Below are 20,856 nucleotides of genomic sequence, written 5' to 3' on the forward strand. Positions count from 1 at the left end.
TTGTACGCTAATAAAGGTGGAGGAGGGGTAAGTATAGGTATATATCTATGTTAGAGTCATATATTGAAAAGGAAAGAAAGGGGATGTGGAACTGTAAAGCAAAGGGTATAATGTCATTTTTGACTATGTTCGTAGAGAGAGAGAGGGAGAATGTGGCCTTGTCTTAATTTACACTGTTTGATTGACTTTACGGTTATGGACACAATTTTGGCTGTAAGGAGCATTACTACGGGTTCGAGACGCAGCAATATAGGCATTCACAGTTTCTTCTGCCACAGCCATCACATCCTTGATATGATTCAATGGTTGTTTGTGAAGCTGGAGGGCAGCGCGGACGATATCACGGTATTTAGGATCTAACGATCTGATGTACCGATCAATGAAGTTTTTTCCAGTTAAATCCACATTAGCGATGGTGCAGTAGCGCATATAACGCTTGTTGTACTGCTCAATGGTGTCGTAGAACTTCATTTCCAAGCTCAACAAATGTTGACAATAGTCTGCAATTCGGCGTTGATCCCGTTCCTTGGGTGGGTCCGCTGTTGAGGGAGCAGGACGCTCGAGTAGTTTTCGTAATGGAGAAAGAGGAGCATTGACAGTTGTTGTGGTGGTGATAGTGGGAGCACCATTGGTGGGGACGACATCAATAGAAGAAGTACTGGCGGTGGCCTGGGTAACAGCATTGGTAGCTGCAAAAGCAGCCGTAGGGGCAGCTGGGATGCTGGAGCTTGAGCCAGTTTCGGCAGGATGGTCAGTAGGAAAAGAGAGGGCATTGTTCAGTTTTTCAGCATATTTTATGTAATACAACTGCTTTGCATATCGCCAGGGATGCTTTTTTCCAATGATGGTTTCGTTTGCCCAAGGAAGTTTATCCTTTGGCAACGCATGAATCAGCATGGATTCCCACACATTGTCAATGTCCATATTGATTGATTGCGCAAATGTTTCGGCAGTTTTTTCAAACTGCTCAAGAAACTGATCAGTGGACAAAACGTGGATATGTTGCTTTTGCTTTGCTAGGTTTTTCTTGTCTTGCTGTTCCTTTTGTTTCTTTTCTTGCTCTAGTTTCTGCCTTTCTCGTTTTTGATTTTGCAACTCTAGTAATCTTTGTTCGTACCGTTGTTGCTGAAGTTGAAGGTGTTGCTGTTGCTCTTTTTGTTTTTGTTGTTGTTGTTGTTGTTGTTGCACAAGCTGCTTTCGTTGTTGATCTTGTTGCTCAATCAAATGTTGCTTCTTTAGTCTTTGATTAGCAGTTTCTTTGTCCAACAAAAGACGCTTTCTCTCACGTTCAAACTCTTCTTTTTCCTCGTCAAATTGCTTTCGCTTTAATGCCAATTCACGCCTTTCATTGTCCATGTTTTGAGTTGAAGAGGAAGAAGAAGGAGGAGGAGGAGGGCTGATTTGCATAGGCTGTGAACTGGCGTTGCTACTACTACTACTTACCTCCAACTTGACATGGACCAATTTGGACTGTTGCACCAACAAAGCGAGTTGGTTCAAGCTCTCTCTGGCGGTATTGTCGTCAATTTGTAGCGATGAGATTTGAGAGTAGATTCTGGATAAAGCAGTAGAAGAAGAGGTGGATGCCGACGTTGCAGCAGTTAACAGCGAGGTGCGATTTTGAGGATCACCCACACACAGCGAGATGGCTTGGAGGGCATTGACGATCATACAAACGTTCTCGTACTGCTGAATCACTCTTGTGATGTGATCATTGATATTGTTCCCCACAAGGTTGATGGATTGAGAGTCTAATTCGCCTGCAGTAGTTAGGAATCGTTCAGTTGATTCAACGAGTTGGTAAGCCATCTTGGCAGCCTTGAAGCTCATCGAATCTTGCTGGTTGCCGCTTGGATTGTCCATCATTTCTTGAATGGCGTAGTTGTTAGGGAAAAGAGAGAAGACGAAAAAAAAAAAAAGAAAGATTCGCATCTTGCTTTAAATGTCAAACGGGATAGTTTGGCTTGCTTTGATTAGAAGCTTTTTGTGACCTCGCAAATCAAAATCCCCATGCTTGGGTGCAATGTGTGGTTCCTCTTCTTTAGACTAAAACACACTAAAAAGGCATGTTGAGGACAAGATTCATTGGGTTGACGCATATCTGCAAATCTACTAGCACAAAATGGCAGCAAAAAATAGTAGCAACAAGAACGTATATACGGCCCCATTACTACAGCAATAATGAGCCCTTATCCAAGGCCGTCCGAGCACAGACAAACCCTCTACAGAGATTTAGTCGCAAGATGAATAACATGGACCCAAACAAAGTGTTATGGTCTGTTATTGGCACCAATATGGGTGTGTACCTCATGTGGCAGTATGCTATCAATTCATACAAGCAGTTTGGCGATTCGCACTGGTTGAATATCATGGGAAAACACTTTATTAGTTCGCCAGAAGCTATGCATAATGGGCGATATCACACACTCTTGACATCTGCATTCTCGCATAAATCGTTGGAGCATCTAGGTCTCAACATGCTGGTACTCTACAGCATTGGACAAGGTGTCATTGAGGCAATTGGAGCATCACGATTCTTGATTTTGTATGCAGGTGCCGGTATCACTGCTTCATTGGTAGGAGTGGGCTACAGAAAGTATATTCGGCCCTTGCTGGAGAAGGAGAAATATGGTCGCAGCAAAGATCCTAGGCTCATGGGAGGCTCCATGGGGGCATCAGGTACTTTGTTTTACGTTGTTATGGTTTAAATGACATGTGGGCTCAATTGCATCCAACATCTACCAGGTTCTGTCATGGCTATCACATCCTTCTTTGCCTGCGCATGTAAGGTTACATAACTACGCAGTGCAAAAGCACAGACCACTCACATTTCAAGCAGATCCAAGAGCTACATTTCTAGTATTTTTCATTGTGCCTATGCCGGCCATTGCCGTTGTGGGTTTGTTCGCAGCATATGACATTTACCAAGCATCCACGCTGGAGGTAAGGCAGTGCCATTTGTCTTTAGCATGAATTGCGCACTTGGAGCTAACATACACTCAGGGTGGGATTGTGGACAGTGCTGCCCATATAGGTGGTGTCGCTTACGGTGCTGGATATTGGTTCTTGCGAGTTCGACCAATGCTAAGAGCTGGTAGATGGAGAGTTTGATATCAGAGTGCATTCACATGTAAATTCTGATTCGCCGAGTTTTGTCCCCAAAAAAAATATGTTTCGGTGTTGGGCCCCTAATTATTGTGAAAACTGTGTTTAATCTCTTCTTCCTCTTCCACCTCCTCTTCCTCCTTATATATATATACTTTATTTGTTATGGATTCTGTTCAGTCTGTTTTACCTTATCTCATTCCTGCTGTTATTGCTGCTGGAAGTGCCTACTTCTTCCTCAATAAACAAAGTAAACAAGCCCAAATCTATAAAATTTTTCATTTGCTGACCACAATTTCTTGAATTAGGTGAAGTGTTGGATGCCAAAGTGTTCAAGAACTTCAAGCTAGCAGAGAAGATTGTCATCTCTCACAACACAGCCATGTAAGTAAGCCGCCTCTGCATAGCCTCGCACAAACAAAAAAAAAAAAAAAAAAAGACAGAGAATCGAAATTTACATTTATCCAGTTACCGTTTCGCTTTACCTCGCAAGGATGCTCGTTTAGGTCTTCCTATTGGTCAGCATGTGTCCGTCATGGCAGAGATCAATGGTAAGCAGATCTCTCGTAGCTACACTCCTACTAGCTCTGATGATGATCTTGGTCATTTCGATTTACTCATCAAGGTAATGAAAGGATATGTGTGTGGGGGGGGGGGGGCTTAAAGAAGGAAATGAGACTAACAGCGCATTGTAGTCCTATCCTTCTGGTAACATTTCCAGATTGTTTAGTGAACTCAAGATTGGTGATGAAATGGCTGTTCGTGGCCCTAAGGGTAACTTCAACTACACTCCCAACATGTGCAGAGCCATTGGTATGATTGCTGGTGGTACTGGTATCACTCCTATGCTTCAGGTAATTGTGTGGAGTAATGTGCTCTGGAAATGGGTTATTTATCATTACATAATGAGTAGATTATCCACGCCATTTGCAAGAATCCTAACGATAAAACTCAAGTCAATCTTATTTTCGGTAATGTTTCCGAAGAGGATATCTTGCTCCGTGATGAATTAGATGAACTCGCCAAGAAGCACGACAACATCCATGTTTACCACGTATTAAATACACCTCCTGCCAACTGGACTCAAGGTACAGGTTTCGTTAATGCTGATATGATTCGTGAGCATTGCCCTGCTCCTGCCAGCGATATCAAGATCTTGCTCTGTGGTCCTTTGCCTATGGTCAAGGCCATGACTGAAAACTTGATTGAACTGGGTTATGACAAGCCTCGCGCTGTCAGTCAACTTGCTGATCAAGTTTTCAAGTTTTAGATGGAATTTTTTGAGAAGCAAATCCATACATATATAGTACATATACACACTAGTTTACAATAAAAGATTCATGAGTTCAAACAAATGGGTTAATTTGAGGCTGTATAAACCATGTATTGCATTGAAAATGAATCCATTTTCAAAACTTACTAGTGCAATTTACAAATCAATCTGTCAAATCTTATCAGATTGATTTTAAATCAGTTGCTGTAGACTGGCATACCTAATATATAGGAGCGTAGCGAGATTGCATCTAATTCAGCATTTGGTAATATTAGTCTTAATAGGTTTTACCGCAGCCAAGCAAAGGTGCAAAATCATAGCATTCAAGCAGCAAATTCGGATTTTTATTTCCATTGTTAATAAGCTTACTAGCAACATAGCGCATCAAAATTTCCATGAATCAGCTTTACCAAAATCAATATGCCCCTTTTTCGAATTAAAAATTGCTCAAGCTACAGAACTGCCTTTCCAGTAAACTGCAGCTACCAAAGATGTGGTTTATGCCGTGTAAATAAACTCTATAAAGCAAAAATACAGCTAAATTGAATAGTTTTCAAGCCTTCATATTTTGACATGTAAACCTTTCTGAGCCACCGGAATAACGCCAAACAATTGTACTTGAGTAGTAGTAACTTCCTGACACCTTTGCTCAACTTTTTGAAGACCCAAAAAACATGGCCAAAAATTGATCAAAAAGCATGAGGTACCCCTCATGGTTTTCATCGAAAATCAAACGATCGCTTTTTTCACCTTGAAAATGAAGACTTTTACTATGGTATATATCAAATCAAAATGTTTCTCTCGATCCAAAGCAACCTCTGAAACCACTTTTATGAGGTTTTCACATGCAAAGTATGGCTATTTTCGCTAAAAACCTCATTTCATATTTTACCAAATTTCTCAGTAATTTCATTCAAAACACCTATTACAATTAGCACCATTAGAAGCGCCTTGAAAAGCACTTCAAGGTTGTACTAGGAAGCGTAGGGTGATCATCAAAGTTTATATAGTCGAATATCACAAAAAAAATTAAAGAGGTCGAAAAAACACAAAATCTGTCCAATCTTGAACAGAAAAAAATAAACTGAGTTTGAATCGATTTTGGCGTCGGCATTGCTGCTGGCTGACCTAAATGTCTTTCTGTTGATGACAATGATGATTGCGATGCTGATTAAATGGGAATCATGGAATTGAAAGGACAATTGCTTAGCGCAAATACTTTTTTTTGGGGAGCTTCGTTACATGAAGATGTCTTTTGCAATGACAATATCTCAAAAAAGTCGCTATAGATCTTACAAAAGTCCTATATTTACAGATGGCCAGCTTTATGCCGCCATCTTAAATGCATCAGCAGCAGTGAATGTTATGACAATTCTATTATCAGAAATGACGATTGTGATAAGCAAATGCTGCATAAAACTTGAATTTTCTTTCACATTGTCCCAATAATAGGCTTCGTTTGATATCAGTCTATAAACAAAAAGGGTGATGAGAAAAATGCCTCCTCTCCTCCACCTCTTGGTTCTAATAGAACCTTTTTTTTTTTTACTAATGATTGGTTATTTAAAATCTACTGGATATACCAAAATTTTACTATAACGTCTTTGACGAGAGCCCACAGGGCGACGCCGACATCGAACGTAGCGAGATAGATCGACTAGTATCCGTGATACCCAAAAACCGAGCATTGCTTGAATATTTATGCAATCTAAAAAGCATCGGCAACTGCTCTATATAACATCCTGCCATGAAGTGATCAGAATATCGCTCATACCCTATCTATGGTATCCATTGGAGTCAGTAAATAGTTGCCCAGACAAGCAACATAAAATAATAACGCATATATGCTCATAGTGCAACCTTTAGAGAATGATTTTATTGAAAGAAATATGATATTTGAATCAAAATTAGATATAGAGATTGCTGTTTTGCTAAATGCTATTAGCAGGGATGCCATATATCCAGCTGGAGCTTCACTTACCTAGATGACTACATCAAATGTTTACTTGTTTTGTTGCTGTTGTTTACCAGCTTGCCCGGCACCAGTGTTGGCATCACCAGATTGATTAGCATTTCTGTCAGCGGCAGATTGGACGCGGGAAGCAAAGGAGCCTTTACCGGTGTCCTGGTTGTTCTTAGCTTGAGTAGATTGGATGCGAGAAGATTCAGGCTTGGAAATAGGATTCTTTGGCATTTTGAAGTATGAGAAAAAAACTGAAATGGATTTGCATCAAGATGCTTTCTTTTATATACATTTTCAATTTATGTTTCAAGTTCGAGAGTTTATCTGGCTTTTACCTTGAATTGTTTATGATTTGAATCTATCAAATTTTATATATTGGGCACTCTGTTTATGATATATCAAATTTCACATGTTCGGCGCTCTGTTTATGCTTGAGGCTTGACTCCATTATGAATAAGTGATGTTCTCAAGCTGCTCAATCAGGTATTTTGCTTACTGCACGAAAACCTGTATAGGTTTCACAGAGTGTACATACGTTCTTAGACATACAAGGTGGATGTAGGTTTTGTTGATTGAGGTCGCTCTTGCCTTGTGCAATATACGCACAACATAATTCAGTAGTAAATAATATGCAGAGTATGATACAAAATGACACCATTTATTAATTTAATGCATAATTAAAGAAAGTTATATACCATGTAATACAATATTAGGCCCATCAATAGATATCAGAATTTTGCTTGACTTCCGTCATATGTGGGTAGTGTGGTATTTTCTGGCAATCCGAATGCGTATGAGCCCCAGCTGAGGGTCGAGTAATAATCCTGTAATAATTTCTTGCCCTTATCTGAGCCTGCAGCACCCAATGCAACATGGAAGGGAACGAGATGCTATTGACATAAAATGTAAGTAGAGCAATCTGACTATTTCTCTTGATATCATACCTCGGCAGTTGGATGACACTTTCTAAAGCTAGCATGTTTGTCAAGCTGATTAGCCAAGTTGTTACGTTCCTCAGCTGTAAAGCGACAAGCAATGTTTTCCATATCCTTGTCGAAATCATGAACAAATTTAGGTGAAGGCTTATCTCCATAGCTCCAGAGTGTACTCAAGTTGTGTACAGCACTACCGCTACCAATGATGACAATGTTCTCATCTCTGTGTAGACTAAATTAATACATGCTTCCTCGTAACACAGCAAACAAGATATTACCTCAGTGGTGCTAGCGCTTCGCCCATGTTTGTATGCATTTCCATATCTTCATGTTCAAAAGTGGAGACTTCAATGACGGGAATATCAGGGTTCGACTTCATAGCACGCATCAATGGTACCCAAACACCATGATCATTGCCGTGCCTCTCGCCTGATGCTTTGATTCCCGACTATGTGTTTTATCATCAACAGTTAATTATGGAGTCCAAACATCATTCATGCAAAAGTATCGCCCAAATACCTTGTTCAACAAGTCGACAACACGATTAGCAATAGCAGGAGATCCCTTGTGATCCCACTTCGTTTCGTAGTAGCGACGAGGAAAGTTGAAGAAATCGTAGATGAGCTTCGGCTTTTCAGATGTCTCCACTAAACGAAATGATAGATGAGTTCGCTGACCAGGGGTATATATATAAACTCAATAAAGTCATACCAAATACACCATTATTTCCTTGTCCTTGCCAATGAGCACTGATAATGACAATGGCCTTTGGCTTCAATTCATTCTTGAGATAATTACCGAGCCAGTTGTAAAAATGACCTGGTTTGTCCTGATTTTCCAAAAGATTGGGACCTGCATGAAATGTGGGTTAACAAAACATATGGCTTTATATGCTGAATTAGAGGGTATGTCGTTGCTAACCTCCATGAGAGATGAAAAATACAGGAGCTCGCTTGGTGGCAGTGGTGATAGTAGCAGTAGACATGTTTTGTGCTGTTTAATATGATAAAAAACTGAATAATTATGAGATCCCTGTTGAAATGTCGCAATATATATAATGCATTTGACCGCTTAATAATATTACAAATCATTGTAGTAATCAGAGTTGAGGGCGGGGAGATGTGTAAATGTGACCATCTCAAGTGAAACAAAAGCTTATATCATGGTGGTACCTGAGCAGAATTTGCGATTTAGCAGTGATCGAATGACTGGCCACTAGCAATGGAAGTTGGTTAATGTATTCAACAGCGTTTGCGTTCAAATCGTTTGAAAAGGCAGCTCCTATTACATATGCAGATGCAGAGCAATGTCACTGAGGAGCACAAATACTTTGAGTAGTGCCAATAACAGTGGAGAATTCATGTATAGCGCCATCATGCCAATCTCAATTCAGCAAATCTCGACAAGGGATCAAGTGAAATGAGGCATTACCGTTTAAAATTGCACTGTATACAGGCTGTTCAATACGCTGTGCCTGAATCAATATTACATGTAACACCAACACATCTCTCAATCTATTGCCACACTACCCAAAACGATTGATAGATTGTGTGTAATGACATTTTCCTTCCTGTGCTCGTTGGTTTTTGTTCGTCGGGTTAAGTGGATATTGAGATGAGCTGTAATTTTACTACTATATACTGAAGTTTTGCTTTATAGCTCTCCATTATCACATTAGAATCCTTCAAAAGCGACCTGTAGCTCTGGATCTGATTCTTTTACAATACTTCACGTCCGAATTCATGGAAACAATTCATATACGAACAAACAATATGATAGCATTGCCTCCAACTACTCAAGAATAAGCAAAACACAGCGTAATTTGTATGCATTTCAGTCGCGTTTTCTCGTTTTAGAAGCCGTTTTAGACTGTCAGAGCGGCACCAAACGATTGCTCTAATCTAGCACTTACTTTCTGGCACCATTGCTCAATTTTTTTGGTATCAACAGTATTCAACCAAAAACCATGAGGTATCACTCATGATTTTCAGCAAAAATCAAACGATCGCGTTTTTGGCCCAGACTTTTACCAAGGCATATATTAGATCAAAATGTTTCTCTCGATCCAAAGCAACCCCCGATACCTTGTTTGTGAGATTTTTGTATAGAAAATCTCGACGTTTTCACCAAAAACTTCATTTCATGTTTTCCAAAATTGCTCAATACCTTAATTCAAAACCTTGACTTTATTTGGCACCATTGGATGCGTTTTAAAAAGTACTTCAAAAATGCATTAGAAAGTATGGGATGATCATCACAATTTACACAGTCGAATCTAGCAAAATAGGTCGAATCGAGTCCAAAATTTCGAAAATCAACAAATAAAGGACAGAATGGAGAGCGAAGATTCAACTAGATTTTGGCTAGCAAAATACCTTCTTATGAAGACAATCGATGTTTTTGAAGCTAATGAAAAGAGAATTGCGAATGGAACAGCACTATAGCTTAACAGAAAAACTTTTATTTCATGTAATTCCAAATCTTTAGACCTAATTGGCTTAATTATTGCATATGCTGCAATCAAATGAGGATTCCAGTGCCAAATGCAAAATTGTGATCCTAATTAAATTGCATGATAATAAAACCAGCAACCTCGACAGCGTAAGACTATCAATCATAGGTTACATGCCATTGCTTTCTTGAAAAAAAATACATAGGAGATTGATGCCAATGATATTGTTCTGAATCTAACGACCCTATTTTATTATAGTGCCCATCAATGAACATGACATTTGACAGAACTACATTTCCATACATCTATGCAAAGCCCCTACTACTTTTCTGCCTTCTTTTCTTGCTGTTGCTGATCAATTTTATCACGAAGCTTATACGCTCTCAGCAAAATCTCGTTATCCTCCTTTTCTGTATTTATGGGGCCTTTGTAATTGACCTCTTTCAAAAATTTCTACCAACAAACAATAAGAAGCTGTCAATTTTTTACAGACATCTGGATTATACCTTTTGAGCATTATAACAGCTCCAAAACTTTTGCTTTTGTTCTTCACACATCTTCGCCTTATCCCACCAACTACCATGTTGGAAACATGTCATCAGATTTTCATGAAGATCTGCGCATACTGTGAGCGATGTTTCATGGATTTCACTTCTTTGCTCTTTAAAATCTCGCGCTGCCCATACAGGCTGTGGTGGCTGCTGCTGTTGCTCGGCTCTAGGTTCTGTGTTTTCATTCGATGGAATAGGATTTTGCGTAGGTAAATGTACTTTATAATGCTCTGATGTTTGAACAGGTTCAGGTAATGGTTCTTGTTCAACTGGTGTAGGTTGCGGGGATTGGATTGGCTTTGTAGGGTCATAACGAGGTTGCTCTTGCTGCAGATAATCTTCCGTATTGGATTCCTTGACATACGATTTGATATAGTCTCTAGCTGAACCTTGCTCCTTATTATTTGACATGATTGTATGATAGATTTGAAAAAGAAACAAGAATATGCTTGTCCGGGTTGCCTTAAAAACTGGGTTTCAACGAACCTCAAAGCAAGCAAGCAACAAAATGTCTGCCAAACGTTGAAAAAAAAAAAAAAGGATCCCCGCAAACAACCCTCCCTGTAAAATCTCAAGGGCAAGCCACCAATGAACAAGATGTATTCATAAAACTAAATCTTTATTAAACACATATGCTTCTAAACTATACTACATGACACTTTCTTCTTACTCCTTTACAAAACGGTTGTTCTTTAATTCTAATTGTCCGTGTTCTAAAAACGAAGGCCATTCCTTCTCACCCTTCAACTCCATGAAATGAGGTTGTTCCCAAAGTGCTAATAATTTGGTTTCGTTTCTTGATGCAGCAACTGATTCCAGTGCCTCACGTAATGATACAATCGACTTTTCTACTAAATCCAACTCTTCCATTTGTCTGATACGCTTGGGCTTTGCAATATGTTGTTCACTGCTTTGTAAATCAAGCTGACGGGCCTTTGAGCGTTGAAGAAGGGCATCGGTCACTGCTTGAGCAGATTGAGGTGATTGGAAGCCTGTTAAAGCAACTAGAGGACGCCATAAATCTTTTCTTAATTGAGGATGTTTGTGTGTTGTGCCGAGTTGATTCAATACTTTATTCTAAATGCAAAGAAACACCATGCTTCAATATTTTTGACATTTGACATGTGGTTTGATGCCAAGTTTACCTTCATGTTTTGTCTGGAGCTAACCAAGATTTGCTTTGTTTGTACATGTCTAAAGAGATAAATACTGCTTGTAGAAGCCATTGTTGCTGATTTCCCGGGGTAAAATTCAAAGAAAAGAGGCACTAGATGTCGATGGATAGGAGGGATTTGGCTAATCCACCACTTCACTCCCTTTCAATGGCCGAGATTGGAGTCACAAGCAACTGGTTATTTGGCACTACTGCATCTCCCACCACGTCACCGGCTTTGGATGCAATTTTTTTTGCTATACTTTGCATCGCTGAATGGCCTACTCGAGTCTTCTTTTTTTTTTTTTTTACTCTTGTTTTACATATTAAAAGGTTGTGAATATACGCTATAATGTTCCGTCCTAATACAACAGCTGATTTGAATGAGTTTCCTGCACTAGGAACACCACCAGCAATGAATCGAAGTGCAGTAGCCCCCAACTCGACAACACCTTCCATGCCAAACCGTCTTGCAAGTTATGCTTCTACTGCAGGGAACAGTGGGTTTCCACAACAGCAGCAAGATATGGATAGCATGGACTTTTCTGCACATAACAAAAACCCTCTTGCATTCAGCAGAAACAACTTCAATGGCGAGCTGCCGCCATCAGTGAATAATAGAAACCTTGCACCGAGATCATTTTCAATGGACGAGTTCCCAGCGCTTCGTAGTTCTGCATCACCATTCGATAACGCAATAGGCAGAGAGTCTGGTGGAAAGCCTGAGCAATGGCTAGATTATGCTAATTTACGAGAAGGTCAACAAGCAGGTAATGATTTGCTCGGGTAATTGATTGCATTGCCTGGTTATTCACACTGGTATGAATGGATAGGAAAGCCATTCTCAGATAAAAACGAATCGTCAGACTCTTGGGTAAGCCTCCTTCTCTCCTTATATTCATTGTTTAGATACGAATCCGATTATTCAACATTTTCACTTGCTTAGACACAAGCAGGACAACCAAGGAAGCAAGACGAGTTGACTTCAGCTGACGGCAAACCAACAGACCCATATGGCTTACTAGGATTATTAGGGGTTATTAGAATGACTGATCCCGATCGTAGTATGTTGGCGCTTGGTAGTGATTTGACTACATTAGGCTTAGATCTGAATACAGCAGAGTAAGTGTACCTGTATTGATTTACGCGTTTCTGTGGTATTGACGAATACATGCTATTTCTTAGTTCGATATACTCAACATTTATATCACCTTGGTCCGATACACAGACATTACCTGGCTTGAACGTAGAACCTGGCTATTATCTGCCTGCTTGCTACCGCAATGTGCAAGCAACACCACCAGCTCACCAACGCATGCGAACCTTCTCTGATGAGATCTTGTTTTATGTGTTTTATTGTATGCCAAAGGATATTGCCCAGGAGGCAGCAGCACAGGAATTGTATGTTACAGACATTACCTGATATATTCTATTGCTTACCCCTTTTATCGACCCACTAGATATGCTCGTAATTGGCGTTACCATAAGGAATTAGGGCTATGGTTAACAAAAGAGACAGATGAGAATGGTAGACCTGTGCAAGCCTTCCGAAGGACCTCACCTAATGTTTTGGATCGTGGCGTGTATGTGTTTTTCGACCCCACAACATGGCAAAAAGTGAAGCGAGAGTGGACATTATCTTGGGACGCAATTGAAGAACGAAATCAACCATCGCAGCCTCCTGTCGGTTTGACCAACAATGTAGCCTCTTCATCCAGTAATGGCTCAAATAGAGTGATGATGTAAAATTTTCTCTTCAACCTCAAATTCAAACATTAAAACGAACAGAAAAGCTTTATTTCATAATGCTAAGCCATAAAGAAGGTTTGCACACCTTTATTAATGCGCTCATAACGAGACATTTCTCGCTCATGCTTGAGATCTTTCAGCTGCTTTTCTAAACGTCTCTTTTCTTCTGCTTCTCTGTCCAATGTGCGCTGATGATCAGCCTTCATGTCAGTGATCATCTTGCGGAACTCTTTTCGAAGCGATGCTGTGGTGGGTGTGTCTGATTCATGGCCCAAGTTCTTGGTCTTTTCTTGAGCTAAACTGGATTCGAGGTCCTTGACTTCCTGCGTTAATCTCTCGATGCGTCTTTCATAGTTCATTTTATCAGTTTCAAATTCCATCGCTGTACCAGTCAAACGATCAAATTCTTTCAAAATGCCTTCAAAATTAGCCTCCATGGCAGCGCTTTGCTCGATCCACGCAGCTTCTTTTTCCGAGAAGATGGCCTGCAATTGCTGTAATGCTTCTGGGCTCCCGTTCACTTGCTTTGGATGCGATCTGGCGATAGACATTTGTTGTTGTATCTCAGACTCTAGTTGGTTGATCTGCACATCTCGGGCATCCAACGTCTTTTGCTTTTCCCTGATAAGCAGTTCGAGGTCTTTACAGGTAGCTGAGAGTTTATCATGTTCCTGCTGTAAGTGTTCGCATTGACGAGTGGTTTTATCCAAAAAGGCAGCTTGCTCTTTCAATTGTGCTTGGTATTCTTGCTCTTGTTCTTCCAATTGCTGCTCGTACTTGGCTTCTAGCTCACCAGGGGCTGGACCTTCGTTGTTCAAGACTTGCATCACTGTTTTTCGCTTCATAGTTCGCTCCCATTTTTCCTTGTCTGTACGCAATTGAGTTACTTCATCTCGATACTGCTGCACTTCCAATTTAAGCTCTTGTTCCTTGTTTTGGAATACAGTTGCTTGAGACTTGATCTTGCTTGCTTGGAGCTCCATGTTGGCAACATTAGCTTTCAGTTCAGCAATTTGAGCATAGCCCAGCTCAAGCTCTCTTTCGACCCTTTGCTGACTTTCCTTGGTGATGGATAGCTCTGACTCGAGCTGCTCGATGCGGCCATTGCGATCATCTGCGAAACCAAAATCATCTTGAGGTAGCCAGGCGGTTTTGGTCATCATCTTGTCGATTTTTTGTTGTAGTTGCGATACTTTTGCTTCGGCAGACATATTCTTTTCATGCGCTGCTTTCAGTTGAATAGCGAGTTTTTTTTCTGACATGGATTCCAATCGAGATTTCTCTTGTGCAGATGCTAATTTGGATTCAAGCTGCTTTGATTCTGTCTTGTAGTTGCTTAATTGCGACTCCAGTTGATTGAGAAGGGCATTTGCAGATAAATGGGGGCCAATAACAGCGTGCACATCATACTTTAATAGCATCTTTTTTAGTGTTTGCGTGATGGTATCTAATTGAGAATGCAAATCATGCAGCTGATCCTTTGGACTGGTAGGCTTCAAAGGCGACGATATCTTGGGCGATGTAAGTTGGTGTGTGTTTTCCAGCTTTTGCAGACCGAGACACAGGACGCCAGCCGTGTGTTTTAATATTTGGTATTGGGTTTCTACTTCTTCTGATTGCAATTCATTGAGTCTTTGTGTCAATATCTTTACTTTTTTGTCTGCTTCCACAGCTTCGTCAAGAAGCAACATGACAGATTCTCGGTTTTTGTTGAATGATAGGTTGGAAAGTGAATGTGATGTCTCTTGGATCTTTTTATCCAGCTCCAATTTAGCAATGGAATTTTGTACACGCTTCTTTAGTCTCGCATGGTGCTAATAGCATTGATTTAGTACCGTTGTAGAGTAAGAAGTGTGTGTGTGCCATTACCTGCTTCAACGTTTCGTATTCTTCAAAGGACAACACCTTGTATTCTCGAGCATCAATGACAGCATGTGATATAAGCAACTGCATCAGCATATCCTCAGAGTTGATGTCTACTTTCACTTCTTTTTGAGGTTGTTGTGGTGTATTTGACTTGAGTTTCCATATATTCTCGAGCTCCTGACTGAGATCATCTTCCACTGTTGCCACCGAAGAGGATGAAGAAGAGGATATGGAGGAGTATATAGTAGGTTGTTCATCTAGACTCGAGCTTGATTTATTGTTTGCTTCTATGGATGTATTATTAGCCATCTGTATCATATACACACACTCAATAATAATGGTATTACCATGTGATCTTGAACCCATAGCAGAAGCAGCAACAGCAGCAGCGGCTTGCTGAGAGTCTCGTATACGAAACGGTGATCTCGCAGGTAGTGTGGGCGAGAGCACAGGAGTCGGAGATGACGATGAACGGCTATAACCAGATTGATTACTGTTGCGTTGCTGTTGTTGTTGCTGTGGATTGCGATGAGGGTCATCGAAATTTCTCATCATGAGTGGAGATTGGTGCGTGCTGCTGCTGTTGCTACCTGTTGATGTAGCTCTATTCAGGCTGGTTTCATTACTGCTGCTGTTATTAGTAGTATTCTCTCGTTTAGGAAAGTTGAAGAAATTCGTGCGAGTGAATTTGAGACCCAAAGGTCTATCATCTTCGCTCGATTGTCTTGGTAGCATTGGCAGCTAGAATAATTGTATTAGTATGAGATGTATGCTGCATTGTATAGATTCATTGTATACCATGTTGATGTTTAAATATACATTAAAGAAGGAAGAAAAAAGGGGCCTGGAAAGACAAATTGTTTAATTGGGTTTGGCCAAAGGTATCACAAACCAAGACTTTTTTTTAAGGTCATAATAAAGCCTAAAATTAATAGTACCATTAGCATTAAATACGAAGCTTGCTTTAAGCTTGAAAATCATGCGTCAAGCATTAGAGTATTTCACTGACGTTATACTACAAAATGGAATACGGATTTCGTTTCTGGGTTCCTTGATCTGCAGCAAATGTGATTTACAACTCAAATCAGAGATTTTAGGCAGACACGTGAACATCAATCCTCTTCACTATTAGTTACGAGTGTTTGCATTTCGGTGAGAACCAACCTACGCAGCAGCAGCCCGCTCTACTGATTGTCCTTGCGTATCTTATCAAAACACTGCTACTTTCATTTTGATCCTCCACTTACACATGAAATCCCTTCATATTATCTGTGGATCTGACTCCTATGTGATGCTCTACATCCATATCCACGTAGCTACTTCATATACAGGCAAGCAGCATACTGGTATTTCCCCTTTTTAGTCCTTAGTGTCCCTGATATAGCAAAGCCTGAGTGCATTTGAGCTGCGTTTTCTCGCGTTCAAGGTCGTTTTCGATGGTCAGAATAGTACCAAACAATTGCTCTCAATTAGCACTACCTCGCTGACATTTTTGCTCAGCTTTTTGGGGACCAAAAAAATATGGCCAAAAATCGACCAAAAAGCATGAGGTATCCCTCATGGTTTTCATCGAAAATCAAACGATCACGTTTTTCACCTTGATAATGAAGACTTTTACTATGGTATACATTGAATCAAAATGTTTCTATCAATCTAACGTAACCCCTAGAATCATCTTTGTGGGGCTTTGATATGTAAAATTTCGACTTTTTGTCCAGAAACTTCTTTTCATATTTTCATAAATTGCCCAATCAGTTTATCCAAAACATTTGTATTACTTGGTACCATTGGATGCGCCTTGAAAAGTACTCCAGGAATGTATTAGAAAGCATCGGATGATCATTACGATTTATATAATCGAACATCATAAAATAGATTAAAGAGGTCGAAAAAAGACAATATCCGTCCAATCTTGAACAGAAAAAAAATAAACTGAGTTTTAATTGTTGAGGGCGGCTGGTGAGGCTGGCTGGTAAACTCAATGCCCTTTTCATCACGAAGGCAATACAATGTAATAATAGAGGCGTACGGAAAGTAGGTGGCAAATTACATAGCATTATCGGTAATCATGCTATTTTTCTTGTATTCTATTTTCAATAACGTCAGTCTATTAAAACACTTGTTCAATCAACTTCTTTCCTTTTTGACACTTTGAAAATGTTCAGGAATCATAAATTTATTATGTTATGATATGGCGACATTATTGGAACAAACATTTAAGGTTTTAGACCCTTTATAAGAAATAATTGTAAAAATTAGTATATATATAAATTAAAAGAGTAAGAGATTAATAGTTAAAGTAAAATGATGGTAAAATTAGGTAGGATATATATGTGAATACGGCTATTGATCCACTTGGAGTTGGTTGTCTTTTCTGGGTGGTAAAGGGGGCGGTATATCGTTGACGGATACTTCTTCAATGCGAGATAGATCTTCGGTAGAGTTATTACGGCTAGCTGCTTCTTCTTCCTTGATACTTTGCTGCTGAAGACTCAGCAAATGCTGGTTCAATATTGTGCTAGAGCGTGTGATTGCAGACTGTCCACGAGCCGTGTTCTTCATACTGATGTATGCGATTGCATTGTCATTTACGATGGAGCCCATGCCCACAAGATCTGCTAACGTGAGACCAGTTTCTGGATCAACGATACCTGTATCAGCGCCATTTTGAAGGAGGAACTCTGCCATGGGAAAGATGGTTCTTCTGGGTGATATCGATAAAGAAGTAACAGTAGGGGCATGTGCATTCTCAGAGGATGTTGATATAATAGATGATTCATCACCGTCTGTTTCAGTATTGTTGGTCTTGATACTGCTGTTGCTCTGCAAAACAACAGGAGATGGATAGAATAATTCATCGCTGGTAGCTTCACGTCCATGCAGTAGAGCATAGTGCAGCGCATAGCGAACGATATAATGACCGTCTGCCTCTTGCTTTTCATCCTTGTCCTCAGACGCATTCACTTCGAGTTTCTTTGATGATCCGTCATCCAAATCCATCAAGAACGGCAAAAACTTTTGTGCTACATGTTGCTGCTGTTGCTGTGGGTAGTGTGATGATGGCAAAAGAAGAGAAATACGCGGGGACTTTGTAGAATCAGGGCGAGAAGAGTTGACGTTTCCTCCAGAGGCAAGAGCGAACAGTGCTTTAGGGATATCGTCTTGATCAATGGCCTCAAAAAGCAGTTCATCCGCTGTCAGTTTGCTATCTTCCTCTGATGGTTTCTTTACGAATTGGCGGCCCACATACTTTGCTTGAATGTATGCTAATTTGATAGCACGGGAATCTGTGGGGTTGGGTCTTGGTATATGGGCTGCTGTTGTCGCTACAGTTGATGCAGAAGGTGTCTTTCCAAATCGTGCATCCCAAATAGCGTTGGACCGTTCATTGCCAATGGATTTCAGCAGCTCCACAATATCTGGCGTGTATGAGGTGCTGTCCAGAGTCAAAGATCGAATCTTGGAGATGTGTGTTCCTAAACTGCGGTGTATACCAGAACACTCTGTATTATGCATCATGTAATTAATTGACTGACGCGATAGACATTGCATTGTATACAAAGCCCTTACCTATGCATAGCAGCACTCCCAAGTTTAAGGAACACCAATCAGGGTTCTTGGCTCCACAGTCCACACAATAATGGTTTGATGTATCCTCTCTCAGAATGGAGAGCAGCCGTGTGTTGGCTTCAGAGTCGGGTAGCGATGAGAAGACATAGTTGCCATTGTTGTTGGAACTTTGTTGGATGCTGGACAGTTTGTTGGTGCCATTGTGTTTATCATGATGACTTCCAAAGCTGAATCCAGACCATCTGAATCTATCATTGGGGCTTGAAGAGGCTGACACCAGTAATTCTGCACCTTCTGAAGGTGAATTTCCGTCTGCTGCATTTGAGTTTGTATGTAAATTGTTGAGGACTGACTGTCGTTTACTCGTGCGATCTTTGGATGGCGCTGTGGATGATTGACTAGGTGAGGCGTTGACTACTGCTCCTTGATTTGCAGACGATCCAGCAGTAGCAGTAGCAGTAGCAGCAGCCACTGCAGCAAATCCATTTTTGAATGCTCCGCTCAAAGATCTGCCATGCCGTTTAGTGGATGTGGTAGCAGTGGGAGGTGTAGCAGCGCCTAGATTGAATAAATTGGCTGAAGAAGCGCTTGTTCCATTCAGCACACTTTCAATGGAATTGTGAATCGTGCCAATCCAACTTTGAGTCTCCTCTTCTGATGTTGCTTGATAGATACGTCGCATATGAGGTGTTATGACTTCAAAACAGAACCGACGCTCTGCATTACGAGCCTCACGAACAGTCGCAAATCTCAAATTGATGGGGTCGATATGAGGCTCCAGCTGTCGCTTCCAGTTTGAATATTCGTGCAACTGTCCACCGCTCAACACACACCAATATCTACATCAATTGTCAGCGCTCTGATTGTGGATGCAATGACAAAAATGACCTACTTGTGCCATGTCACCGACGAGCCGGTCACATCAAACCCACCTGTGCTTTTGGATGGTTTCGAGGTAGCAAATAAGAAGCCTTCCTTTTTGCGTCCCACCACTTGATCTCTTTGCTCCATATCTCGAATGCCCTTGAATATGACATCCTCGTTGCTGTGATGCGAGAGGTTCAATTCAGGTATAGCTGGTGCAGTTGCTGCGCTTTCATCGCTGCTCTCTTCTGTCTGTTTTAGTTGTTGATCCACGTTATCAATGTTACACAGCAACTCTTTTCGTTTAGCAGCTCTTTCGTTCGTTGCCACTTCTTGCTCTAATGAATTGGCTGTCATGAGTGATACCAATTCATCTAGTCCAAGTTTTTCAGATTCAATTTTAGTCGCAATGGATTCATAATAATTGAAGTCTCGAATAGTGTGATCCGTGATACAAAACAGGATTTCGTTCTCTTTTCTGCCGCCATGCACATCTAGCAAAAACCCCAGATAATCAAACCTTGCTAGATCAAACCTGTTCTTTCGCTGGTTCTGCTTCTTTTGCTCCTCCTCTGCGGGTTTCTTTTTGCTCTTTAGATATTTGGCAAGTGAAGCATAATATTCTTTGCTCTCCTCTTCAAATTGTCGTCTTTTCAATTCTGCCATCTTGATGTCTTGGTCGTATATTTGTCGCAGTGGTGCTAGCATTTGGCTGCAGAGCGATTGATCCAGTCGAATGCGCTCTTGCTGGATGATATGGCACGCATTGTTCAGGTAGTGGCTCATCAATGGCTCGGCACACTGCATTTCACGCAAGGCATCGTAGTAGATTTCATCTGCTCGAGACAGTTGACGACGGATATCCAGTGCGGCTGATGCTGACTTGATGATCTTTTTGAGTGATTGCTTCAATTGAGATGTTCGGTCTTCCAACTGCTTGATGGTGGCTCGAAACAGTGGTCCATCTTCTAAATAAGCGTCGTCCATGAATGATCGTTTGGAGATGGATGTCGGCAAATGTGGAGTGTTCTCAGCCAAGGTAGCAACTATGCCGTCTGGCGAAGCTTTTCCATCTGTGGTCTCTTCATCTTTATACATTGTATAGAAAAGTGGAAAGAAGAAGAAAAAGAGAAAGAATGGATATACAAGTTTGGAAGCCTAAATAAGCAAAAAAAAAAAAAAAAAAAAAAAAATGCGACGTGACACACATTTCAATGTCTGCAAACGCTATCAACATGGCATTTGACTGCAAACAATAACAGTTTCATCATGCGCTAGCTCATTCCAGCTGATAAGCATCCGTCTATTGATTTCGAATCTTGGCAAGTGAGTTGCTGTTGCGGCTGGCCTTTGTTGGAGACAAATAGCTTATATT

The 20,856-nt window shown here is 40.6% G+C and overlaps 9 protein-coding genes across 9 annotated transcripts; 3 read left to right on the forward strand and 6 right to left on the reverse strand.

Moving 5' to 3' along the window:
* Window positions 1-168: 168 nt before the first annotated feature.
* ATC70_006389 (uncharacterized protein) lies at window positions 169-1,866 on the reverse strand (the record flags this gene model as incomplete). Its single annotated transcript, XM_064825665.1, has 1 exon — window positions 169-1,866. One exon carries the CDS (start codon window positions 1,864-1,866, stop codon window positions 169-171), a length of 1,698 nt encoding a protein of 565 aa, XP_064676883.1.
* Window positions 1,867-2,252: 386 nt separating this feature from the next.
* Window positions 2,253-3,111, forward strand: ATC70_006390 (uncharacterized protein; the record flags this gene model as incomplete). Its single annotated transcript, XM_064825666.1, has 4 exons — window positions 2,253-2,679; window positions 2,746-2,784; window positions 2,840-2,943; window positions 3,004-3,111. The coding sequence occupies 4 exons, from the start codon at window positions 2,253-2,255 to the stop codon at window positions 3,109-3,111; spliced, it is 678 nt and encodes a 225-aa protein (XP_064676884.1).
* Window positions 3,112-3,270: 159 nt separating this feature from the next.
* On the forward strand, window positions 3,271-4,375 carry ATC70_006391 (uncharacterized protein; the record flags this gene model as incomplete). The annotated part of the gene is made up of 5 exons (XM_064825667.1): window positions 3,271-3,355; window positions 3,414-3,489; window positions 3,574-3,730; window positions 3,801-3,959; window positions 4,019-4,375. 5 exons carry the CDS (start codon window positions 3,271-3,273, stop codon window positions 4,373-4,375), a joined length of 834 nt encoding a protein of 277 aa, XP_064676885.1.
* A 2,694-nt stretch (window positions 4,376-7,069) lies between these two features.
* On the reverse strand, window positions 7,070-8,261 carry ATC70_006392 (uncharacterized protein; the record flags this gene model as incomplete). Its single annotated transcript, XM_064825668.1, has 6 exons — window positions 7,070-7,231; window positions 7,286-7,499; window positions 7,555-7,724; window positions 7,796-7,923; window positions 7,988-8,128; window positions 8,198-8,261. 6 exons carry the CDS (start codon window positions 8,259-8,261, stop codon window positions 7,070-7,072), a joined length of 879 nt encoding a protein of 292 aa, XP_064676886.1.
* Window positions 8,262-10,049: 1,788 nt separating this feature from the next.
* Window positions 10,050-10,690, reverse strand: ATC70_006393 (uncharacterized protein; the record flags this gene model as incomplete). The annotated part of the gene is made up of 2 exons (XM_064825669.1): window positions 10,050-10,181; window positions 10,235-10,690. 2 exons carry the CDS (start codon window positions 10,688-10,690, stop codon window positions 10,050-10,052), a joined length of 588 nt encoding a protein of 195 aa, XP_064676887.1.
* A 255-nt stretch (window positions 10,691-10,945) lies between these two features.
* Window positions 10,946-11,505, reverse strand: ATC70_006394 (uncharacterized protein; the record flags this gene model as incomplete). Its single annotated transcript, XM_064825670.1, has 2 exons — window positions 10,946-11,356; window positions 11,425-11,505. The coding sequence occupies 2 exons, from the start codon at window positions 11,503-11,505 to the stop codon at window positions 10,946-10,948; spliced, it is 492 nt and encodes a 163-aa protein (XP_064676888.1).
* A 279-nt stretch (window positions 11,506-11,784) lies between these two features.
* Window positions 11,785-13,178, forward strand: ATC70_006395 (uncharacterized protein; the record flags this gene model as incomplete). The annotated part of the gene is made up of 5 exons (XM_064825671.1): window positions 11,785-12,202; window positions 12,266-12,306; window positions 12,379-12,554; window positions 12,618-12,833; window positions 12,893-13,178. 5 exons carry the CDS (start codon window positions 11,785-11,787, stop codon window positions 13,176-13,178), a joined length of 1,137 nt encoding a protein of 378 aa, XP_064676889.1.
* A 62-nt stretch (window positions 13,179-13,240) lies between these two features.
* Window positions 13,241-15,782, reverse strand: ATC70_006396 (uncharacterized protein; the record flags this gene model as incomplete). The annotated part of the gene is made up of 3 exons (XM_064825672.1): window positions 13,241-14,995; window positions 15,051-15,334; window positions 15,395-15,782. The coding sequence occupies 3 exons, from the start codon at window positions 15,780-15,782 to the stop codon at window positions 13,241-13,243; spliced, it is 2,427 nt and encodes an 808-aa protein (XP_064676890.1).
* Window positions 15,783-17,390: 1,608 nt separating this feature from the next.
* ATC70_006397 (Nudix hydrolase domain-containing protein) lies at window positions 17,391-20,579 on the reverse strand (the record flags this gene model as incomplete). Its single annotated transcript, XM_064825673.1, has 3 exons — window positions 17,391-18,550; window positions 18,618-19,456; window positions 19,510-20,579. The coding sequence occupies 3 exons, from the start codon at window positions 20,577-20,579 to the stop codon at window positions 17,391-17,393; spliced, it is 3,069 nt and encodes a 1,022-aa protein (XP_064676891.1).
* Between the last annotated feature and the right edge of the window lie 277 nt (window positions 20,580-20,856).

Source organism: Mucor velutinosus, assembly GCF_035048745.1.
Source record: "Mucor velutinosus strain NIH1002 chromosome Unknown tig00001545, whole genome shotgun sequence".
NCBI classification, from domain to species: Eukaryota; Fungi; Mucoromycota; class Mucoromycetes; order Mucorales; family Mucoraceae; genus Mucor; species Mucor velutinosus.